Source organism: Ambystoma mexicanum, chromosome 9, assembly GCF_040938575.1.
Source record: "Ambystoma mexicanum isolate Mex_15411 chromosome 9, UKY_AmexF1_1, whole genome shotgun sequence".
In the NCBI taxonomy this organism is placed as follows: Eukaryota; Metazoa; Chordata; class Amphibia; order Caudata; family Ambystomatidae; genus Ambystoma; species Ambystoma mexicanum.
The window spans coordinates 819,188,764-819,211,564 of NC_090931.1; the positions used below are offsets into that span (position 1 = coordinate 819,188,764).

General features: G+C 45.8%; 1 protein-coding gene across 7 annotated transcripts in view; it reads left to right on the forward strand.

Moving 5' to 3' along the window:
• Positions 1–22,801, forward strand: part of ARMC8 (armadillo repeat containing 8) — a 1,620,024-nt gene that overhangs the window by 597,959 nt on the left and 999,264 nt on the right. For all 7 annotated transcript variants that reach the window (XM_069615827.1, XM_069615825.1, XM_069615821.1 and 4 more), the window contains 2 exons: positions 3,790–3,865; positions 3,961–4,051. In XM_069615827.1, the coding sequence (XP_069471928.1) occupies positions 3,790–3,865; positions 3,961–4,051 (167 nt within the window). The remainder of the gene's footprint in view (positions 1–3,789; positions 3,866–3,960; positions 4,052–22,801) is intronic.

Consider the following 22,801-nt stretch of genomic DNA (forward strand, 5'->3'; position numbering starts at 1 on the left):
CACCCAGCAAGAATTTTGTATTTTTGAGGGAGTTTTGTACCGGCATTCTGCAGTTTCGGCAACAAAGAAAAAGGGGATTTAAAGTAAGATTTTGGGGTTTCCTTTAGGACAGCACTGCTTTTCCTTCTGTACGCCATCTTCACATGTTGTGGAGCCCAGTGACATGTTTCAGGAGTGAGATCTCTGTTCCACCACTGACAACATGCATGGTAGATTGGGCAGCCGTCTTTTTGTGCCTTGCAAAGTGCGATTTTCAGAGGTTTTGGCGCGCACAAGGGTTTTGCAGTCATTTTGATGTTTCTGGCACCATCAGAACACAGTGATGCCGCATGGCAGAGCAGAAGTGGGTTAAGACATCCCACACAAGGCCCGTAGCACATGGCTAATGTGTGCACCGTACAGAGAGTTAGTGGCTACTCTGGCTACCAAACATTGCAGTAGCTGTAATCGATAAATAGTGTCCAAAGGTTGAGCCAAGTAGAGGGCATTACAGTAGTCCATATTGTTAGTTATTAATGAAGCCACTACCATCGGCCACAGGCAGGGAGGAAGCAAGGGGAGCACCTTCCGCAGGACTCTCAACAAAAAGTGCCGCACCTTGCATACTGCACCCACCTTTGGAGACATGGAAAGTAAAGATGAAAGCAGCACCCCCAGATTGCTGATAGTCTGTGTGTTTGGGGAATTGTATTCTCAGAGGGAAGTTTTGTGCTGAGTGACCATGCTTTTATAGTGTGGTTTTCTCTCTTATACAATCCCAGGCCGGACAGTCGCAGGATTGAAACATTTTATTTGTGGGAATGCCTGATTAATTGCGCATCCCTTTTAAGTGGTGAGGTAACTTCCATGATGTTTCGAAGGATGTTTTGACAATGTTACTGTGTATAGTAATGGTGTCCATTGAAATTAAATGTTTTCCCTTCTAGATCAATGTACTTTTTTCTTCATTGTAGTTGGATGTCTGTTTGGAAAGAGCTGCAAACTCTCAACTTGGGAGGGGAGCATTCTCGCAACACTGCAGGTTATACCCAGGAGTGTGGGCAGGTGTGGGATGTTTTAATTAAGCTGCCCTGATGGACTGATACAATGGGAGGGTTCACACTCGCATTACTGACCTGGGCATAAGCATGTGACTGATCCCTTCAGATAGTGGCAGAGTAATTCAGGGTTACATTCCATTTTCGCTACTGAGCACAGCATACAGTGGCTTGGGCTGTCACCTAGCCCACTGAGCCACATCCCAAATTGTCTGTATGATCAGACAGGGGGCTTTGCCACATGGTCTTTCATGCCCACAAGGTGGTTCTGAGGATAATTTCGTCCTTCATCGCCATGGTCCTCTCTGATTTTCATTTGAACTAGGAAAAGTATTTAGCTGTTTTTTAGCCTCAACCTCATTGTTCTACCACTGAGGAGGCCCTCCACGATTTGTATGTGGCAAGAACACTGTTTTATTTAGGTAGGACTCTAGACCTAGAGAAGGTAAGTAATTTGTTTCTTCTAGTGCCCGTCATGTTGCAAGATTCCTATATTTACTTTCCATAACGTTAAGATGGGTAGATGCTCCTGATTTAATGGTGGCCGCCTTCGGGGTATGGCGGTCAATGGCAAGTTATCACCATATACAAATACTATCTCTGACCATTCACATGGTGTCATCACTTCTCCCGAAGGGAGAACCCTTTTCCATAAGGCTAGGGAGGTGCAGCTGCTACCCAATAGTCCACCTTAGGGTGGTTAAATGTGGGAGGACCTCATGTGGAGGGACCCCCCCTCTGGGGACAAGGGCAATCACCTGGTGTACAGCTCATTGACTGTTGTCACACCCCACCATTCCCTAGCCCTCCCCCTGTTCAGAACCATGTTATTGAATGCAAACCTAGGTATTGTTGTAACACAGTAGATCAAGCCAAAGGCAAAAGTACTAGGACGAACAAGAGCACAGGAGACATGAGGATCATTGACTGTGTTAGTACTTGTACGAGGAGGCATGAGGATTAAGTTATCAATGGAGACGAAGGACTTGTACAATTCACCAGGGCTGTACTGTCAACATTGTATAAGTATGGACGATGGACTAACAGAGATGTCAAACCCAGCCAGCAACCTGTGAGGAAACCAGCGGGAGTTTCAAACGCTGTGGGCAGACCAGAGACGGAGGAGAGCATAGAACGCCGGCGAGGTGCGGAATTAGTTCTCTGGTAGTTGAGCTAACGCGTACCTGAAAGCGAAGCAGGAGAGAAGAGCTGAGCAACATACCAGAACATGTAGCCGCTGCGGTGCTGTGGAAACCGGAGAGAGAAGCCCAGTGCATCGGAGAAAAGATCCCCAGTCCCAAGAAGTCCCAGTGGCATGCTGACATCCCTCAGAAGGAAACAGGAGGTGCGAGAGAACTGTAGGGGACACAAAGGTGGAAGATGTACTGGTCCGGGACACCAACATATCCGAAGAGAGCTTCCTCATTGCTGTGGCGACAACAATCCCACTGACCACCAGAGACTAGTCAGAGACCCTAACCAGTAAAAACCCAGCATCTGAAGAGAACTTCCTCATCACAGTGGCGACAGTAAACCCACTGACCATCAGAGACGGGTCAGAGACCCTAACCGGTACAAGCAAAGCATCGGAGGAGAGCTTTCTCATTGCAGTGGCAACAATAAGTCCACTGACCACCAGAGAAGGGTCTGGGACCCCAACAAAAGGGAACTGAACAAGCAAGGAGAACTTCCTTGTCACAGTGTCTGAACGAAGCCTAGTGATCAACTAAGAAATATTTGGGACTATGCTAATACCAAAACAAAGTGGCAAAGTCTATATCAAAACAAAGATTGTGAGAAATAACTTTTTAGACAGGAGAAGGTAGTCATTCTCCTAGCGAAGATGCTAAAGTTCTTGGAAAATACTCTGAATGCGCCAGGGGAAAGGATTAATTTCCCAGGCCTGGCTGTGAACTGTGCTTTATTGGAAATTGTATTGATCTACACCAGGTGAAGTGAGCCATTCTCCTGTATGTGGAATTGTATAAAAGCTGTGCGAAACCCGCTGGCCAGGGGAAGGGAGTCATCCCTCTTGGCATTCTTGTTGCTAGGCAACATTCTTTTAAACGTATCCGAGCAAACGGAGCAGGGAGACATTTTCCTAAAGAAGGAACTTTCTGTTCGATTATCCTTTGGTTGTAGTATGAGGGATAGAAGTAGGGTGTGGCACAGGACGGTGGAGTTTGATTTGACGGACATTCTGACTGACCCTTTAGTGTTAGTTTTGAGGCAGGGAGTCCCCTCTTAGAAGATAGGGATAGGGAGGGCTTTGTTATGCACAAATAAGTATTTTAAAAAAAATATTTTTTATGTTTTTATTTGTATGTGGTTCTACCATGAACCTTTACAAAATATAAGAAAATATCAGAAAATAAATTACTACTATACATCATATAAAAAAGAGAAAAAAAGACAACCAGCCTAAATAGGAAATACATTTTTCACAATACATACATAAATTAAACTAAAAATAGGCTAAGATTTCAACAGTTGCGGTATCCAGTCCAAAGAACACTATTCCATTATTTTACAGATAAGTCTATAACCACCACTATGCCACATTTGTGTCAGCTTCCTTATTTGACACTGTTGCATAGCATGGGTCAACTTGATGAAAGGGAAGAAAATAATGTATACATGTTTAGATCTTTGTAAAATATATATGAATCATTTTTAAAATTTGAGGGCCTCTAATGCACAGCGGATTTGGGATCAGATGTGTAAAGTAATGTTTTTGTATTTTCTTCTACAGGTACGAATGCAAGCACTTAAATGTTTTTCTGTATTTGCTTTCGAGAACCCGCAAGTATCAATGACCTTGGTAAATGGTGAGCAGCATTTGTTTACTGACCTTTTGTGCCTTTTTAAAATTAATTCATCATTAAAATGCTTAACCTTGTGCTTTCCTCTCACTTTCTCTTAGTGTTGGTCGATGGTGAACTTTTACCACAGATCTTTGCGAAAATGTTGCAGAGAGATAAGCCTATTGAAATGCAACTAACAGCTGCCAAATGGTAATATCCAAAATGTTTTGTGAAATAGAATGTTTATTCAGTTCAATATATTCTTTCCTTAAAGGTTCACTTGAAGATGTACATAACAGATCTTATTAACATATTGCAATATAAAAATGAATAACTGAGCTTTCTAGAATAATTCCCAAAAATAGAAACAAAAGCCGAATAACTTGTTAGAAATGTATTTCAATTTTTTAAAAGTATTATTGTTAGGGACTTGTTCTTTCTGCACTGTCTTTAGCCTCCCAGCATTACTGTTGGACTCACTGGGATTTTTTGAATTGGCCTTTTTTTAAAATGTCACTAGCTTCCTACATTTACTTGTGTTTTGGGGACATTAGACCCTTGTTTTAAGGTTCCCGTCAGGGGAGGCCTCTTCCCTTAGTTTGGCGTCTATGATTTTTGGGCATGGGCGCGATGGGCGGTTGCCCAGGGAGCCACATATTATTTACATAGGGCACCATAGCCTCTGCGACTGCAGTATGGAGGATCTTGAAAAAAGCTCCTTTGCTGCAGTGGCGTCCTGTGTAAAATAAAAGGCTCCCCCATGCTGGTGCTGCAGTGGCACCCTACCTGGGTGAAAAGCTCCTCCCGTGTTGGAGGAGCATTTCACATACATTGGGCGCCACTGGCTCGCTAGCTTGGGAGAGCAGCATTTCTTTTACAAAGGTTGCCACTGCCATGCCATTCCAAGTTAGAAGTGTCCTCTTTAAATGAAAATCTTCCTGCTCTTGTGCTTGCGCCGAGCGAGCCAGCACGGAAGCAGGGAGCTTTTCATTTGAATAGGATGCCACTGCCACACCAGGACGGGGCACAGAGGCGTAGACAAGGAAGGACCTGAGTGGGCATTGGTAATGATGTACATCGATGCGAGTGCCTGTATGAATTTGAATGCAGTGTATGTTCTGGGTGCTCGTGCCAATGACAGAGAAGGTGTATGGGTGCATGACTACTGTGGCATGGAATGTTGTTCTTGCATTAAGGTCAAAGTCAACATGATGACATTCTTACATGGGAGCATGTTTCCATACTGTGGCATACATTTTGTACTGTGTTTTTGCATGGGACGCGCGGCTTTTGCGCAGCCTGCACGGCAATGTTTACTAACTGTGGTATGACATTTGTACAGGCTTTCGGGGGCAAATACAACATGTGTTCTTACATGGTGGTAGGATAATTTGTGTTGCCAACTGTGGCTTGTTTTTCTTTTTTACTGGCATTAAGGAAAAGCCAACAGGGGTATGTTCTTAGGTCTGGACACTGGGATATATTGGCAGAGGAAGTATGAACATGTTTTGCTTTAGTAGCATTATGGGCATAGCAAACATGAGTATTTTTTTGTGTGTGAATCCTGGCATACATCAGTGCACTAGAAGAGTACTGGCATGTAGTCGGCAAAGGCATTATGAAAATGCATTGGCAAAGACTCTGGTGCATTGTTGGTGTCTTGGCAATAGATTATTTTCATGCGTTATACTACAAAACCAATTGTAGCCTGTGTGGCTTATTACCTAATTTATCACAAACTGTTCTTTAAAATGCACTATGTTAACCCATTTTTTGAAGAACAAAACACGGGTGAGAGCCCCATAGACCCCACCTTGATTGGTTTGTGCTCCCTTTCTACTCTGTCGCTCCTGCACATTCAGGCTGGGGCAGATCCAAACCCACTTTCCTCTCCAGGCTCCGCCGTAGGGTGGCTCCCAGTACATAAGCTCTAGGCCCCACTTGTTGAACAGTCCTAGCTACGCCTCTGACACTGGAGCTGGGAGCTTTACACTTTAATAGGGTGCTGCCATCACGCCAGTTTAGGGAAGCATTTCAAAGGCTGCCCGAGCTGGCATGGTGCAAGCGACTTATTAATTGAAAAGCTCCCTGCTCCTGTGTTGGAGTGGGGGAACTTTTCACTTGAATAGGGCGCCGCAGGCTGAAAAAGAAATACTCTCGGCCAAACCTGGCTTTTTGTATAAAAAGCAGAGCGCCTTTTGGGAACATAAGAAATGTGCAATTTATGCAAAAAGCATGTTTCTGATTTAAAATTGTTGCCATTCTTTTGGAGTGAGTAATGAAAGTTGAACTCTGCTGTTTTCACTGGTTACAATACAAACCCTAACAAAAAAAGTCTGTAAATTGCAAGATATATATATACCAAACTGGACATCTTTTGAACAGGATGTGAGGCTGGCTGTTTCTGCATTCAGCCTAGTGCTAAATCCTCGGAAGCTGGGCTTGGGAACAGATCTGTGAGTTTCCTAGTCTTCAGAACAGAAAAGCTTCCTGAGCTTGTGCCGGGAGCTTTTCTTTTACATAGGGCGCTGGCCAGCACAGGGGCGCCTTAAAGAGATTCGCTGAGCTGGCTGGCTGGTGGAGCCAGCCTTAAATGTATTTTGGGTGAGTGGGGCGTGACTAGGGTTGGCTGCATGACAGTTTTGAAAGCTCATGAAAGGGTATATTAATATCGCCTGGCCTGGCTTTTGTCATCTGCCACTGTATGTTTGCTGCTGCTGCTGCCACTTTAATGTTTAAATTTAAATAATCTGCTCCCAGGGTTTAGCACTCTTGACATCAAGGCGGACTTCTGCCATCTTCGTGTAAAGTGGGAGGCTTAAGCCCTCCCATGCCAGGGGCTGGTACCACCCTATTTAAGTTAAAAACTCCTAGCTCCCGTGCTTCCTCTGGCCATGCCTTCAGGGGTATTGGAGGTTGGAGGGGGGGGGGGGCGGGAGGTTGGGTGCCTTGACTGACTGTGGAGACACTTTGTGTCCCTTTGTCTTGGTCGTAAGTAGTATTTTACTACTTTCCAGGCAGCCTCTCAACAGGCTGGTGGCGTTCATTACGGTTTTACCCTTTTTGTTGGTGCGTTAGCATGCGATTACTTTTTTAAGTTCTGTTCAAGATGGCCTATCTTTGACATTGCCAGGTGAGGGGATTCCTCTTCATGTACCTTGGCAGGCTTCTTGCAGGAAGCCCGCAAAGGCTCTACAAATGTGTATGAGCTGGAAGGAAGTGGGAATGGGACTATACCGACTTAGTTCATGATGTTCAGTACCTAGTAGTTATAAGGCTGATCTGATGTGTGTATGTATCACGTTTTTCCCCTACTTTTGGCAAATTCAATTGTTTGAATAACTGCTAGTAGTTAGAAAGTAGCGTGTAACCCATAGTCAGTTACCCAATTATGAGCTGTATATATGCACGAAATTATTTTTAATTACTTTAAAATACTTAGTGTACTTTAGTATAGTTCTGTAATAAATATCGTTCGTAAAAAAGACCCACAAAGGTGAGTATAATAATTTATTATATTCACCTTTGTAGGTCTTTTTTACTTTTTTTTATTTCTGGTAAGTGTTTCTGTACACCACAACAGTGCCCCCTTCCTCCTTAGTTCACCCTTTCTGCTTTGTCAACGCTACTTAAGAGAGTGGATTTGCTCAATTTGGGTTGTGAATAACTTTGCTCACCTTAGCTTGGCTTTTCTAAGTCCTGCCACAGGTAGTGACTTCGTAACACCCCTAACAGATTTTCCTTTAGCTCTGTTACCAAGAGGCGGTAGGGCTGTCGCCCTGTACAACATGCCAGGCTACAATTATACTAAGAAGTAATTGCTGTTAGAGCCATTCTTGGTGTGGGGTTCGGCAAAGGCAACTTTTGTGGACCAGCAGAGGTTTAACACAAAAGTCCAACCAAACTCACTTTGTAACAAGGATGGACAGCAAATATGAGACTTGGTTCCGGAGCTTGGTGTATGATACAGTTAACACACACAAGTGTTTGTCAAGCAATAGATTGTCCACACAAGTTATCCATTTAACAACAAAAAATGCATTCAGGCCAAGTAATAAAAGTAAAACAGTATATTCAATTACAGTTTGGTTTTCTAAATGGGGGACACATACTTTAAAATGTACTGTTTAAAGCGAATTACTGTTAACATGTAATCTAAAGTGGTGAAACAGAATGTTACGCAACTTATCACAGTCCTTATAATTTATTGGTTTCTACAAGCCCACAATAGCTAAATGTAATGAGCCCAATTTCAAACCTAATATTAGGTGTGCCGCAAAGGTCTAGGTAAGTCACCAAGTTTGGCTCTTTTTTTGGAGTTTAAAAGTTTTTCATAGTTTTCCCATAGGGAATAGATGGTTCAATTTAGCAGAGGGTACTACTACACATTTGTAAGAATTAACAAGCGGGTTTCCTGTGAAGGAAAATGGCATCTGCAAATTCCTGTCTTTCAGGCCCCAGACAGGATTCCTATGGCCTCCAAATTCATGGATCATCGCTCAATGTCATCAAATTGGGACAAGTGGGACTTCAAGACCTGTAAGCAAACCAGCTCTTTTACTCAAATCGGAACAGACATAAGGCAAGTCAAAGCCGTTAGGGTCTCGTGGCTCGCTCTGTAGGTTCCAGCATTGTAGGTGCTGGAGTCGTGGTTGCAAAGTGTAATTTAGATAACTTTGAAAACTGGATCCGGTGATTCAGAGGTTCAGTTCTCCACCAGCAACATCACAGTTCAGAAGGCTAGACTCAGGTTGAAGAACATTAAGAACTCGTGCTTTCCCACAAAGTTGGAGGACTCGCATGACACCATCTATGCAGTAAGCAGTTGAGGTGACCCTGCACAGGATCTGCAGGCATGATGACTCGGTACATCACTGGGTCGCCTCGCCTTGATAGCAGAGCAGTGACATCCAGGTCCCACCGGGAGGATGCAATTCAAGTTTCACACCACCAAGCTGCGCGAGATTCAAGCAACAGAAGTCTCATCTAAAAGCCCACAACTCTTCAGAGCATCAGGAGGATGAGCTCATTAATGCAAGACTCGGAAGTGGTGATATCCACCAATTCAAGTGAGAGAGGTTCTATGGAATGTCTCCCCTGTCAATAGCCGAGCAGAGCTGAAGCTTGCAGAAGATGACCTGGACAATGGTTGTCGAAGCAGCAGTCTTCCATCATCTATCTGGGGCCTCTTTGGCTTCGGGTCCTTGGATCAAGTGGTCACCTCAAGAATTGCTCTAGATAAAGCACTGCCAAATATCAGTGGACCAGAATCTGTCAAATTCTGGGTGGCTGTCCAGTCATTGACAGCCAACTTTACATATAGCCATGGTCTCGCACAAGATCCTGGACTATATATTGAACAGTCGGCACCCTGAACAAATTCCATGCATTCAAAAGGCAACGTATATAGAGCTTTCGAGGGTAGCCATATATAGCCACATCGTACATCTGTCCGGGAAGAGGATAGCCAAAAGGATAGAGAAGCTTATCTATAAGGCTCAAACAACATGGGCAGACTTTTTGAGCATGTTATTGAACAAACTGCTAGTATGCAGTGGAAAATAAAAGGTGCACAGGGATTCACTCAAAAAGGTAAAAAATAAAGGTACTGCTACCACTAGTTCCTGAGCTTTGCTTAGTATGGGAAGAATTACCCATAGACTGGCCTCAATTAATATGGGAAAAATACCCATAGGCCAAAAGTAAAGGGACATTAATGATTCCCTACACTGCTTCTGTAAATACTGGAGGGGGGTATCTGTATTTATGCCCTATATATGGTAGGGTAGAGCCACAGAATACCCCAGCCTGGGCTCTCAATGTGGTAGTAGTGTTCGAGCAGCCAGGCTTAAGCTTTCAGGAGGTGATGCAGGCAGGTTTTTAAGTACAGTGAGTCTCCAATAAGCCCCAAAGGAATGTCCACACACTGTGTTAAGGTGATAGCACAGCTTCGTTATTTAAAATAAGATTCAGGAATACATTTAAATAACACTTTGTACATGGAAATACTTTGTCAAAGAATGGCAAATATATGCACTCTCTGGTACCACATAATACTTAAATTCAGTAATAGATGCACTAACTGCAGACAGTTTTAAATAGGCATGTGAATTCTTAAGTGAGGTGTATGAGCACAGAATATGCAAGAAAGGCAGGTTAGTTGTGAATAGTGGCAGAATGCTTTCTTTAGACTAGATATACAATTGCGTGTGTAGATCCCCCTCCAAACCCCCCAACCTGGGCAACCTTTATTGGAAAAGTTAGGGCGTAACTTATCTTGTCTTTTACAACCCAGTCCAGTAATGTTCAATAACCTTCTGCTTTCTTTAAAAGGTTCTACCACCCCAAGAGGAATCTGGGACCCCTGGATGACTCCCGAGGCTAGAAGATGCTTTCCCCGTCACAGTACCTTTTGGTGCCTTCTCAGGTGAAGTGGCAGAGTTTCTCGGTTTCACTCGACGATACCCTCCGAGGATTGACCCCCTTTGCTGAAGTGCAGCAGTTTTGCTCTTTGCAGTGATCTCCTTTGGTTGACGATTTCTCTGACTGTAGATGTCCTGTGAAGATGAAACTTGCTGTTGGCTGCTTAAAGGCTTGGCAGATGAGAGTAAAACCCCTGGAACTCTTCAGTGACTTCTGGCGGTGACAGCTGCATAGGTCACTTTTGGTGTCGGGCTTCGGGAATATCGCAGTTTTCCACCTTTCGGTTCTTCGGTGCTGCAACTGCAGCACAGCCATCTGGATGGCTTCTGGTGACCTGAAGATGTCCACCGGATTGGACCACGCACCCTCATCACTTTGTTAGCTTCTGATGGCGGGAAACAACCTACTGACCTTCCTACTGACCTTCCTTAGCGACTCTGGACTCTCTCCGGTGGGAAAAAGTGGTCAGTGATGATGAAAAGGATGTCCCTTGTCATTTTTTTAGGCAGTTTGGAACTTTCACAGCTTTGGGTGTCCAGCAGCACTATGCCAGGGTACCCCCTCCTCGGGGTGGTAGACATCAATTGCTTCTAGTGGTCAGGAAACACACCTCTGGACCTTGGGCAACACCAGTGGACTCAATGTCCAGGCACTCCTCTTCAGGACTCATAGACTCCTTCTCCGGATGGCAGGCAAACAGGACTGGCTTCCAGGGTACTTCTGATGAAGAGTTGCAGTTTGCACGATGGTCCCTCGTACATCGGGGAGAGGTCTGCTTTGCAAGTCCTCTCTGGATCAGTCCTTGGAAGAACAAAGCAGCTTTTGGATTACAGGAAGAAAATGCAGCAGCAGACTTCTCCAACAGCTGGGCCTTAAGGGACAGCTTCTTATTGCTTCAGCTTCGACTTCAGCTTCTGAACAAATTGATAAGTGAGAGGTCCCCAGATATACACATCTGTTCCCCATTCACTCTGGCTGAGCCAGGCTCAGTCAACCAATTACATAGAAGGGCATTCATGCAGGCAGCCATTCAGGCTCACAGGCAGGCATTCAGGCCATTCCCTCCACTCAGACACCCATAACAAAGAATGCGGATTGGAGTAAGCAGCCAGCCTTTCAGCATACTACACTGCATTCATGTCAGTTTCAGTCAGGACTATCTCAGACATTCTGTCACCCACAGAAACCAGACACCCATAACACAGAATGTGAGTTCACTTCAGACATCACACAGGTCCCACCCCTAGAGCGTACCCACAACACACAGCCTCTGGGAAATCTCCAGTCTGTCTGACAGGAGGCAGCCCAGAGCCATAAATGGTATTTCCACCAAACAGCCAGTCAGGAGGAAGGGACAGAGTCAGGGCTTCCCAGGGCTTTGAGAAACAAGGTAAAAGGCTAAAGAAACCAAGAGGTCACAGTGGCTATCTTGCCTTCTATCAGGAATCCATTGATCCCTATGGCAGGGCCTGGGTGTCCCAAAAATAGAGGACACTCGGAGCCCCTGCAAAGTCAGCATGTAGCTGCCATCAGCCCATACCTTGCTTTGGGGCAACACACAGCAGCCCAGAAACACACATAAGAGGTGCAAGGGTGTACCATCACCCATGGGTGCCATAAGGGTATCCCCTGGGTGTTGTTCACCAACAGGAAACATGAAGAGCTGCACTGCCGGAGGTCCAGGCTGGACATCAGTGGCAGGAAACATAGTGAAAATACACACAGAGAAGTGCTAGGGCAAGGACTAGGAAGCCCTATCCCTCCATAAGGCATTTCAAGCATCACAGCTTCCCAGATGGGGAGCAGGTGTAAGTGGGTCTAGGTCGCCTTCCTGCCTGCCGCTCTTTTTCACCACTTAGCAAGCCCCGCCCACCTGGTGCCTTCCTGTCTGCCGCTCTTTTTCACCACTTAGCAAGCCCCACGCACCTGGTGCCTTCCTGCTTGCCGCTCTTTTTCCCTACTTAAGGAGGAGCCCTCCAGCCTCTTTTCCTTTGCAGATGGGGAGCAGGTGCAAGTGGATCTAGGACACCTGGTCTAAGGCTCGCCCAGCGGGTGCCTTCCTGCCTGCCGCTCTTTTTCACCACTTAGCAAGCCCTGCCCACCTGGTGCCTTCCTGCCTGCTGCTCTTTTTCACCACTTAAGGAGCCCTCCAGCCTCTTTTCCTTTGCAGATGGGGAGTAGGTGCAAGTGGATCTAGGTCACCTGGCCTAAGCACCACCCACCTTCTTAGCCCTGCCTCTTCCTTCCTGCTCTTGACTCTTAGATCAAGGGCGTCTCTTGCTCAGGCGTCCGAAGTGGAGGGCAGTCAAAGAAAAAGGCAATTCCTGTTTGGACCTGTTCGGACCAGGAGGACCCAGGGCCCGACCCCCTGCTCAGACAGTAGGTAAGAGTGCACCAACATGTGTTACTCCCTCTGTCCCCACAGGCCATAACCACCCTCCCTGGTGCCCCCATGATGTTCCCTTGTGCCCCCACCATTCTCGCACACAGGTGTTGCCTATTTTGCTTGATTCTTCTACCCTGCTCCCCATCCCCCCTCCAGTAAACTTTGTCAGGAGTCTGTCCTGATGCATTCTGGTTTCACCATCACCGTCTTGTGGCCAATGCTGGATTTGACTTTTTTGGGCTTCATTCATTCATGGTGCGTCACCCTTTCTCAACTCTCATGCTGGACTTCCTTTTCATCTTGGACTCATGGTGGCCCTGAATCATGCTGTTCCCATCTTCATCTTGTATCCTGGCGTGCAACATTGTGTTACTACTGACTTCTGCAATTGTATTCACTCTCCCCTCTTGCTTCTCCACTCTTTTGACTGCTAACTCTCTGTTCTCTCCTCCTTTCCCTTCTCCCTTTTCTTATCTCCTCCCCTTACTTTCTTTTATGCACTCACTCTATCAGAATTGTCCCTGGACCCTAGTATGATAGCAACCTTGTCTGTTTCTTCCCCACCCCCCTCCAGCGCTATCTGAAATGTCGTCAGGCCTAGTATGATAGTCGCTTGTTTTGTTCCTCCCCTACCTTTCTGAACCCCTCTCCCTCACCTCTTGTTTTTCTCCGGCTCTACCAGAAATGTCGTCAGGCCTAGTACGGTAGTCGCCTGTCTGTTTCCATTTCCTTCCCACTCTTCCCCTCGCACGATCTGAAATGTCGTCAGGCCGAGTACGATAGTTAATTTCACATCCTTACTGTTCATGGCCTGTAAGAATGTCATTGTATTTTCCCTTGTTCCCTCCCTTGCCTTGAAGCGCTTTGAAACACATTGTGTATAGGCACTATATAAATAAACTATCATATCATAAGGGAGGTGATAGTGTTACAATAGACTTAAATGAGTGACGGGGTCCCTCTCCACTGGCCATTTTAAGGAGTTGTCATTGCCCCCAAAAGGAAGTGAGTTAATCCAGAGAGTGAGGATTAACAAAATTTCACTCCCAAAAACGACGTCCTGGCCTCAAAATAGTTAACCGGTATGCTGGGGGCCTTTAAAGTAGCTGGGGAAAGGTGCAAAAATATATTTCTTGAATAAATATCTGTGCAGCGGTGTACTCCAATTAAAACTTCCAAACCATTTTCAGTGTTCCATTTGAAGCTACGACTTGTACCGATCTGGATTTTAGTTGCATGTGTAGAGCTATACATAAACAAAGGTTTGTGCTGCCTTTAGCATGCGTGTGGCTAAATCTCGTTTCTGTGTGCCAACACGGGTCCCCCAACTTGTCAGGAAGTGTTTATGTATTTAAAATGGAGTCCTCTAAATACACTATGCTGGTGCAACACTATATAAGGCCCTAGCCATTTTAAATCTCCTCCATGTAATATGGAACCTTCGTGTGTGTGTGTGTGTGTGTGTGTGTGTGTGTGTGTGTGTGTGTGTGAGTGAGAGAGAGAGAGAGAGAGAGAGAGAGAGAGAGAGAGAGAGAGACACCCCCCCCCCCCGACGAATGGTTCTGAGAGGCACCCTTTTGTAGTGAACAGGGAAAAAGATGCATAGGTCTTGTCAAACTCAATCGAGGTAAGTGAAAGAACAGTAGTAAGGCTTAGATTTCAGGAGCTATGGGGGTGGTATATTGGGAAGTATAGTGCTGAAAACACTCTACGCAATGAAAATAACAGGTAAGTAGTAACACTGAATTACTACTAGACACATATATGCATTCACAATGAGTGTTTTCACTAGAGAAACTCATAGATTCTACTTTTAAATCAGTTGGGTATGATTCAGTTATGAAACATGGACTGCGCAGTAAAGCAAATAGTAATGCAAAGCTAGTGAAGTTCAAGATATGCATTGTAAAAGCAATGGCAACGTTATTACCCTGCCTTATAAAATATGGCCCACAACACTTAAAAAGTCATTCACTTAGTGCCACCTTTATACTCCCAAGTCCCAACAAGAAACCTATGGTAGGGAGTTGAGTCTTTAAAGTGAAGAAACAACAAGTGAGTATAATGTTTTAGCATTGAAACAACAAAGGTAGAACTCCACCGATCATAACCAGGCAAGGGAGGAGGTGGTGCAGGGGCCGGTGACATCTATGCAGGATCTTCCCCCTTAGTCTGATTCTGTTAGAAAATACCGCTAGGATTTATAGATTTGCTGGCCCCACTTCAATTGTTCTGTTGCAAGGGGGCCAGGATCACTGTTGTAGAGTTCGTTTTCAAGATCATGATTGGGTCTTGCTAGCCGAAGGTTCAGAATTCTGGCAGGACGGTTCCTGATGCTTGGTAGCTTGATGACTCAGGCACTCCAAGATGCAGACGACCATGAGTCGCACAGCGACAATCGACCGCCAGGTCACGATGGAAGCACGCAGCAGCTAAGCACACTGCACTCAGGCAGTGGCAGGTGACTCACATGGCAGAGACAAAGAAACTGCTCCAAGAAGGCCCCTCTTTAAGATAAAGAGCAGCAGCTGCAGGGGGTGTCCTTAGTCCACAAGCTGTTGACCTACACAGTACCAAGTCAAAACTCTGTGGGTCAATGCACAGCAGCTGTCCTGGACAGAGCTGGTCAGCCCACCAGATGGTTCCGGGATACAGGCTCAGCATTTAAGTTCCAAGTTGGCTAAGGGAAAAATAACCGACATAGGTTTTCAGAAGATCAATCCAGAGAGGCAGGGATTCGCCTGGACTTAGCTGGAGGCAATGATGGATGTCTTCAGCGGTCGTCAATTATCTAAAAAAGGTCTACAGAAGACTTTATTTTATCTTGCATTTAGTCACGTCCAGCCCACCAGTGGTAAGGATCTGCAACATTAAAAATGTCACGGGCTGTGCAATCATGGACAGCCTCTTCCCTCACATTTTCCCAGCAACATACATACCCTTGCCTGCCCCCAAATCAAGCCAGATGCTCACACTGTCACTTTGTACAGGAAAGGACTTTTCATATATGGCATTTCCTGACTTGAGAAACCAAGGAGAAGGCCAAAGGATAGGAAGGAATACGCATGACATGGCCATTTACAGTATGCTGTACTCAAAAATACATTATGTGCAAAATACTAAAGTATGCACGAGAAAAATGAAAAACACAGAAGAAAAATATCCTCTACCACCAGCCTGTCCTGGACACATCAAGAAAGTTATAGAAATGTGACTAAAAGAAAAAGGGATGCAAACTACCCCTGCCCCACTTTACTGTAAGGTGATGTGCTCAGATTAAAAGAAAAATGAAATCTTACAAATGGAGACAGAGTCCTCCTCCACTGGTAGCCTTAGGGACTTGCCAGTGCCCCTAAAAGAGATAAGCTAAGAAAAGCAACTAAAGAAAAAAGGATTTACTTGCCTTCAAGTGTCAGGACCAGAATCAAACAATCTCAAAAATGTTAGGGGGTTCCTTTGATTTTGCTGAAGGGAAAGCTGCTAAAAGAAAATGTTTTCTACCTGTGTATAGCCACATGTTCATGAGTGATCAGTGAAAGGGACATTGTAGTATCATTTGCCACTTTCTCCAGCAGCCGGGATAATTTCAGGATCTTCACACACTTTAGTTTGACACCTTCTCCAGGCATTATGTATCCCATGATATCAATGAAAGTTTCCCAACGTGATTCTTTTTTCGTTCTAGGAAGGGATGGCAACTTTGCAGAGATCCTAATAGCAGGCAGAATATACCCCATGAAACAACTTGCACTACAATCCATGTGTAACCAGCTATAGTCATTTGTTCCACACAAAAAATGTCCCGTGGTAAGTGGCATAACCAGACTTTGCAAATGAGAAACCTTTGTAAAAAGAGAAAGTAACATTGTTAAAAACCACATTAGTGTTAGAGTGCTGGTGGAGTGCTGGTGGAAAGAGAATATCTGCATTGGTTGACGTCCACATCTTAAGGTGCTTCGATTCTAGTCGGTAGCTCGATGGCCAGTGCCTTAAGACACCATGTGGTATAAGTGTGCATTACAGATGTCCTTATCAATCAACATGTGTTAAAGGTAAGCAAAGGCAAGATCGTGACAGAAAATCATTTCCCATAAACATGTCATATAGTATTTACTAGGTGAGATAATGCTCACTGTTTGGACTGATTTTCTATACTCTAGCCTGGTGGACAGATGTATGGAAGACCAACCTAGTTTAGTGACGGGGAGAACTCTGGGAGCTGTAGCCAAACCTGTTCATGGTATGTGGACGAGTGGTCTAGGCTAAGTCTCAAGAGGTGGTGAGCTTGTAAGGGGTCCGCAATAAGCGTGCACAGTGAAAAGTCCGGGAACACACTTAGACAATCAGTTATAAAAATATTTATTTCTGGCCATATAATACTAGGAAAAATGACTACTAGCCTGTAAGATTATCACACAACACTAAATCAAAGATATATATATATGCAATCACTGGAGCCCGGCAAAATACATAAACCCCTGAAAAGGAAGGTAAGTATTAATATGCAGCACTACAGGTCCACAGGGATACCACACTAACTTAAGAAGTTAATCCCTTAAGATGTATAGGGGCCTTGTGCCCAAAAGTTCAACAAGGCTCCACACAGTTTTGTGAGACAGGACAAATTAGTGTAGGGCATCTGGGGTCCAATGCAGGGTTCCAAGTCATAGAGGACAAGTTATTCCAACTAACAAAAGTGTTGCCAACTTTCCGAGTGCTTGCACGAGCAAGCAATGGCAACGCCAAACTGTTGTAAAAGTTTCTAAAAGGGAGTTAGGGTTTCAGGTAAATATCGTTACAACTCGCCCCCATACTCTGATTCTTCTTAGGACTTGGCAGGTGTTCTGAAGAGGATCCAAAGTTGCTTTTCCTGCCGTCCGCTTCAGCCCTTGATGCACATAGGTTGCAGGTTCGAGCACTTCTCCAGTGGGCGACAAATGCTGGTGCAAGGTCTTCAGGTTGGCGAATGCAGAAGAACGCGATGCAGACCTCCTCTCAGCACAGCACAGGACTGGATGCAGGTGTCATGGCCACTGGGCAAGAACCACAGACTCCACAACTTAAAGGGTCCAGTCGGAGCGCACCCTTACCTGATTCCGGCTACCAGCCACAACACATAACCAGAGTCAACTTTCGGCCAGCATCATCGCGGATCCAGGCATCCTTCATTCGCCGGCAGATCTCTGGATAGCAGCACCTCAGTCCGACATCGGCAAACAATTCCTGCAAGAGAAAAAGACAAAACAAGGTTAGAAAATCACCAAAGACATTACGCTAAGGTCGCACTCCGACAAATCCTTGTGCTTGACCTTAAAACCAATCTTATCATCTATTGGAACATCGTGAACTCCCTTCTCTTCCATTGGGGCTCACTTCTTGCATCGCAAATACCTCTGGGCCGCATATCACCTATTGGGAGAAAGCAAAGGAAAGACATTATAAAAGGATACGGACAATAATCAAGGAAAGACATTACAAAAGGATACAGATGATAATCAAGGAAAGACACTATTGAAAGGATACTTACCTTTGGAGTGGTTCAGCCACAGCCGGTCTGGGCTGCCACGCACATGGACCAGTGAAGAAACTTGGTCCATCTAAAGCGCCCCTGCAGTGAGAAGCAGGAAGGAGAGCTCGCCATCATCATTAAACAGGTGAGAGTATATGGGTCGTTGCATGCTCACCACATTCTGGGATGAAGGGTTTGAGGGACACAGCAGTCGTATCACAGCATTCTCACGACCTCTCATATCCTCGCAGGGGCAGTGCCAACAACCAGCGCAGTCCACAACACACGAGCAGGTGAAGAAGCCTGACAAAGGGAAGCCATTTCCAGGGAGGGCTGCAACCGTGCCCCAATGTCCCTGCAGAGACCAGGTGAGCGTAACAGCAGGAAAGCTGTTTTGGACGATGGCCACCAATGCACGGTGACACAGTTGCAGCTGTCAGACTTTGTACGTATCTCGGATCCCCTTGATGCTGGAACTACGAAATTTGTCAGAGTTGAGTCTTATAGCACAAGCTGGCGGTCCCCCAAGTTCCAGGCTTCAACACGGAATGGCAACGTCTGCAGCATGGTAGCCCAAATTCTGAGCCATTCAGCCACTGAGTGGTCCAGGGGCATTTCCGAAGGCTCTTTTTCAAAGGACTCCGAGCTGACATCAAGAATGGATGTTCTCTCCGTTCCAAGGGTTGCAGCTCCTTCGCCGGACTGTTGAAGTTCAACAAGACAGGGCTCTTCCAGAACAGCAGCAGAAGTTGCTCGCCGGGCCTCCTTCCAACGGGGGCCACGTTCTCTTTGCAAGTCTTGCAGCTGGATAGTATACTTGGCTCCTTCGGTTTATTCCCGGATCTCTCTGGAATGGGTGCAGGGGTCCTCTTCTTATCCAAAAGGCCAGGTAAGAGCCAAAACTCCCACTAGCCAATCAAAGATCTGTTCCATGCATACGCTCCAGCAGTGGTCCAATCGGGACCACTGGTGGCACAACTCATGCATACCATTCACGCTCACTGAAACCAGTTAGTGGGTTGACACCAGAAAGTCCCAACCCACTTCCTGGCAGCAAACAAACGTGACCGCACAGTAGCCAGCAAAAGGTCTCTGCTTTCCCAGACACTGGAATTCCATATAAAGATTTTCCTGGCTTCACAGGTCAGGAAGAAGGGTTAGTGACAAGATGGCCAAGGGACAAACCAAAAACCATGTGGCACAGCCATGTTTGGGCACTCGCCACAATTGGCAGCCAAATGAGGTCAGCACGGTAGGGCTAAAGTAAAATACACCAAAAAATAGCAAATGGTAACTGCTGCCCCCAGCCTGTTCCTTAGGCACAACTATCCAACAATCCTCTCAATCCTCTGAGTGTTAATCTAGGGTAAAACAAGAAGTGTACCCTATTGTACTGCATTGTTGTAAGAAGCATTTTACAATGATAAAAAGTTACCAAAAGTGGCAACAAAGTAACAAGACTACGGGAAACGAAGTTTCCCAGTACTGACAGCCTGAAGGACAAGTCAGTTTCTCCTTGACAAATGAGCAAAAGCTAGTGGAGTGTAGTGAAGCTTAAGGCTTCACCAAAATGCAAATATAGCAGGTCTGATTAAAAAAAATAAAAGCAACATGTTTGGTGGTCTATAAAAATAGAGGGAAAGGTGATGTAAAGAGAAATCTTACCTAATACTGGGCCCCCCATACCCCACCCCATACTGGCGCAGGGGGAACTAATCCACCCCTAGAGGTGGGGGACTGGTACTCTGTTCCAGTCGGCTATCCCAGTGCTAAATTTGGGATCTGGCCTAGGCCCAATAGTGAAGATGAAGGCTTGTAGACTCATGAACCACCTGAGCCACTTTGGATTCTCTTCCTTAATATCCACCAACCACTTCAAAGGCTTAAGGTGAGTATACACAGTGAAGTGAGTCACGTAGAGGTGGGACCCCAACTTCTTAATGTACCATATAATGGAATAACATTTCTTCTCCACCTTGGGCCACCTCAGTTCTCCACTCCTAAACTGGTGTAGCTGATGGGACATATAGGTTGTCCATCACCTTTGTCATCAAGATGTGATAGATTCCCTCTTATCCCAGTGTCATAGGCATCTGCTTGCACTATGAAAGGTCTCTTCCAATCGGGTGCCCTGATTCCAGGGGCCTGACTTAGGTGTTCTTTCTGGACAACGAAGGCCTTCTAAGAATACAGGGTCCATAAGAATTCTTTAGGTCCCCTTGAAGTAGTGAGGGCTGTCAGAGGGACAGCTATATTGCTATAGTCTACCACTTCACTTCTGTGTTTCCCAGTGATGCCCAGAAAAGTCCTCACTTGGGCTTTGGTAGTGGGGGTTGCTCAGTGCTGTACATGATGTACTTCACTGACATGAGGTGGAATCTTACCTTGACTTACACCAACCATATGCTGAAGGAAGGCCAATGGTTCCTGTTCAGTTCGACACTTGGTTGTCTCCCTGAACAGGTTGGTCTGATGAAGGTTCCAACACACAGTCCGTTGTTATTCCCAGTCCCTTCCACGTGGGGTTAGAATCTGCAATATCATCCATATATGTATTTCTGAGATCCGTTCTCCCATTCACAGTAGGGTCTAATCTCATTTGGCAGGTGTTGGTTGCAGCCACCAACTCGAAAGTAAATACACTGAAGTGTAAGGCTCTGAAAAGTCTGAAACTGCTGTCTCCTCCTTAGCCTAGACTGACAGGGATATGTTTGAATACCCCGAAGAGAGATCACAAATGCTACTGCACTTTTCAGTACATAGCTGATCCACCAAGTTGTCTCCTCTTGGTGGGGAGTGTGTATCTGTCTTGGGGACAGCATACTGAGCTCTACTGTCTATACGGAATCCCAGACTGGATGTACATGCATGTTTCTTCAGATCCTCAGAACTGGACTCATGACCGCTAGAAGGCTCAAACAGTCCTTGTCCCAACACTGGGTGGATCACTCGCCATCTGTCAGAACTTCTTGTTTTGTAGGTCTGGACCACCACAACACCCAAACTTGGTGGGTTGGTTCACACCAATCTGTCATAGTGGTTTTCAGGGACAAGGGGGCAGTTGCCTCAGCCAACTCTCCACATCACCTTGCTGATGTGGGTCAGGTGATAAGACACTAGGTCATCCTCACTGAAGCCATTAGAAGGGCTGCTCGGCACTGGACAGGGAGACACTCCAATTTCTCTGGCTCCTTTTCTATAGCCATAAGCAGGGCTCCACTTCTCTCTCTCTCAAGACAGAATCCTCCATAATATTCATAGGGAACTCTGTTAACCTTTCTTGTTTTACCACAGCCTTCTGAATAGTTTACCTTGCTAAATTGGGAAACCTGCCAAGGCCTAGAGCACTCGCATGTGTTCAGAGTTTTAGGAAACAAGTTTGACACTTGTAGGGCCCACTCCCTTCTCTGTGGCTCACTAAAGGCTCCATTCAAACTCATGAGCGATGTGGCACATCTCTTATTAAGAACATTTTCCTGTGGATGACAGCTAAGTTACACTTGGCAGGTCACTGCGCCCTCTTTCCACTGGGTTTGTCCATTACTGGGTACAGCAGAGGATCTACCTCCTGTGGCTGACACTCGGTAAGGTGTCAGTGACTGACTTTGCAGTTATTGTCTGTGGGTTGGCACAAAGACCTATGGTGGTGTGATCAGCAACCACCAACTGTATCTTATTGCCTGAGGTATCCAGAGCCAAAAGGCTAACTAAATTAGGCCTTGTTTCTGGTACGGAGGAGTTCTCTCCAAAAATTAATCCTGGAGTGACTGAATACTTGTCTCACTCCTGTCAACCTGGTGACCGACAGTATGACCCCTACCATGGTTTTCTCCTGGGACCCCCTTCCTGGGCCAGCAAGAATGTATGGTAGAACACCCTGGTGGTATCCTGACACTAGGATGAACAACCAGGGGAATGTCACAAACAAGCTGTAGGAAAAAGGGCCACAAAGCCTGAGGACCCTCCAATCTCTCAAGGTTTACTCTGATGGGCTCTATGTGCTTACATTTCAGTACCCCACCTTCCAACTGTATTATTTGCATCACTGAAGGGGAACCCTCCCATTGGAAGCAGACCTTTCTCCACAGGCCTTTCAAGGGATGGTTTCTTTCTCTGTTGGCCCATATTTCACTCTCCCATAGGGATCTCCTCTACCAGAAAACTAGGTAGTTCAGGAGTCCCATAGGATCCAAGGTTTTCTGGTGGTCCTTCTTCCAAGCTTGGATTATGGTCACTCCCAGCCACCTCAACAGATGTTGTAAGTAGGACAGGGTAAAAAGGAGTTAGGGTTTCGGATACATATCATTACAACTCGCCCCGAGCACTTCTCCGGTTCTGCGACAAATGATGGTGCAATGTCTTCAGGTTGGAGAATGCAGAAGAACTCAATGCAGGACCCCTCTCAGCAGAGGACTGGATGTGGGAAAGCTGTTTTGGACAATGGCCACCAATGCACATCGACGCAGGGGGACACACTTAGTGCGGTTGGACTCCGCTTTATATTGCGGGTCCTCTTGGTGCTAGGAACCCCAAACATTTGGCAGAGTTGAGTCTTGTAGCACAAACTGGCGATCCCCCAAGTTCCAGGCCCCAACACCGTACGGCGATGTCTGCAGCATGGTAGCCCAAACTCTGAGCTGGT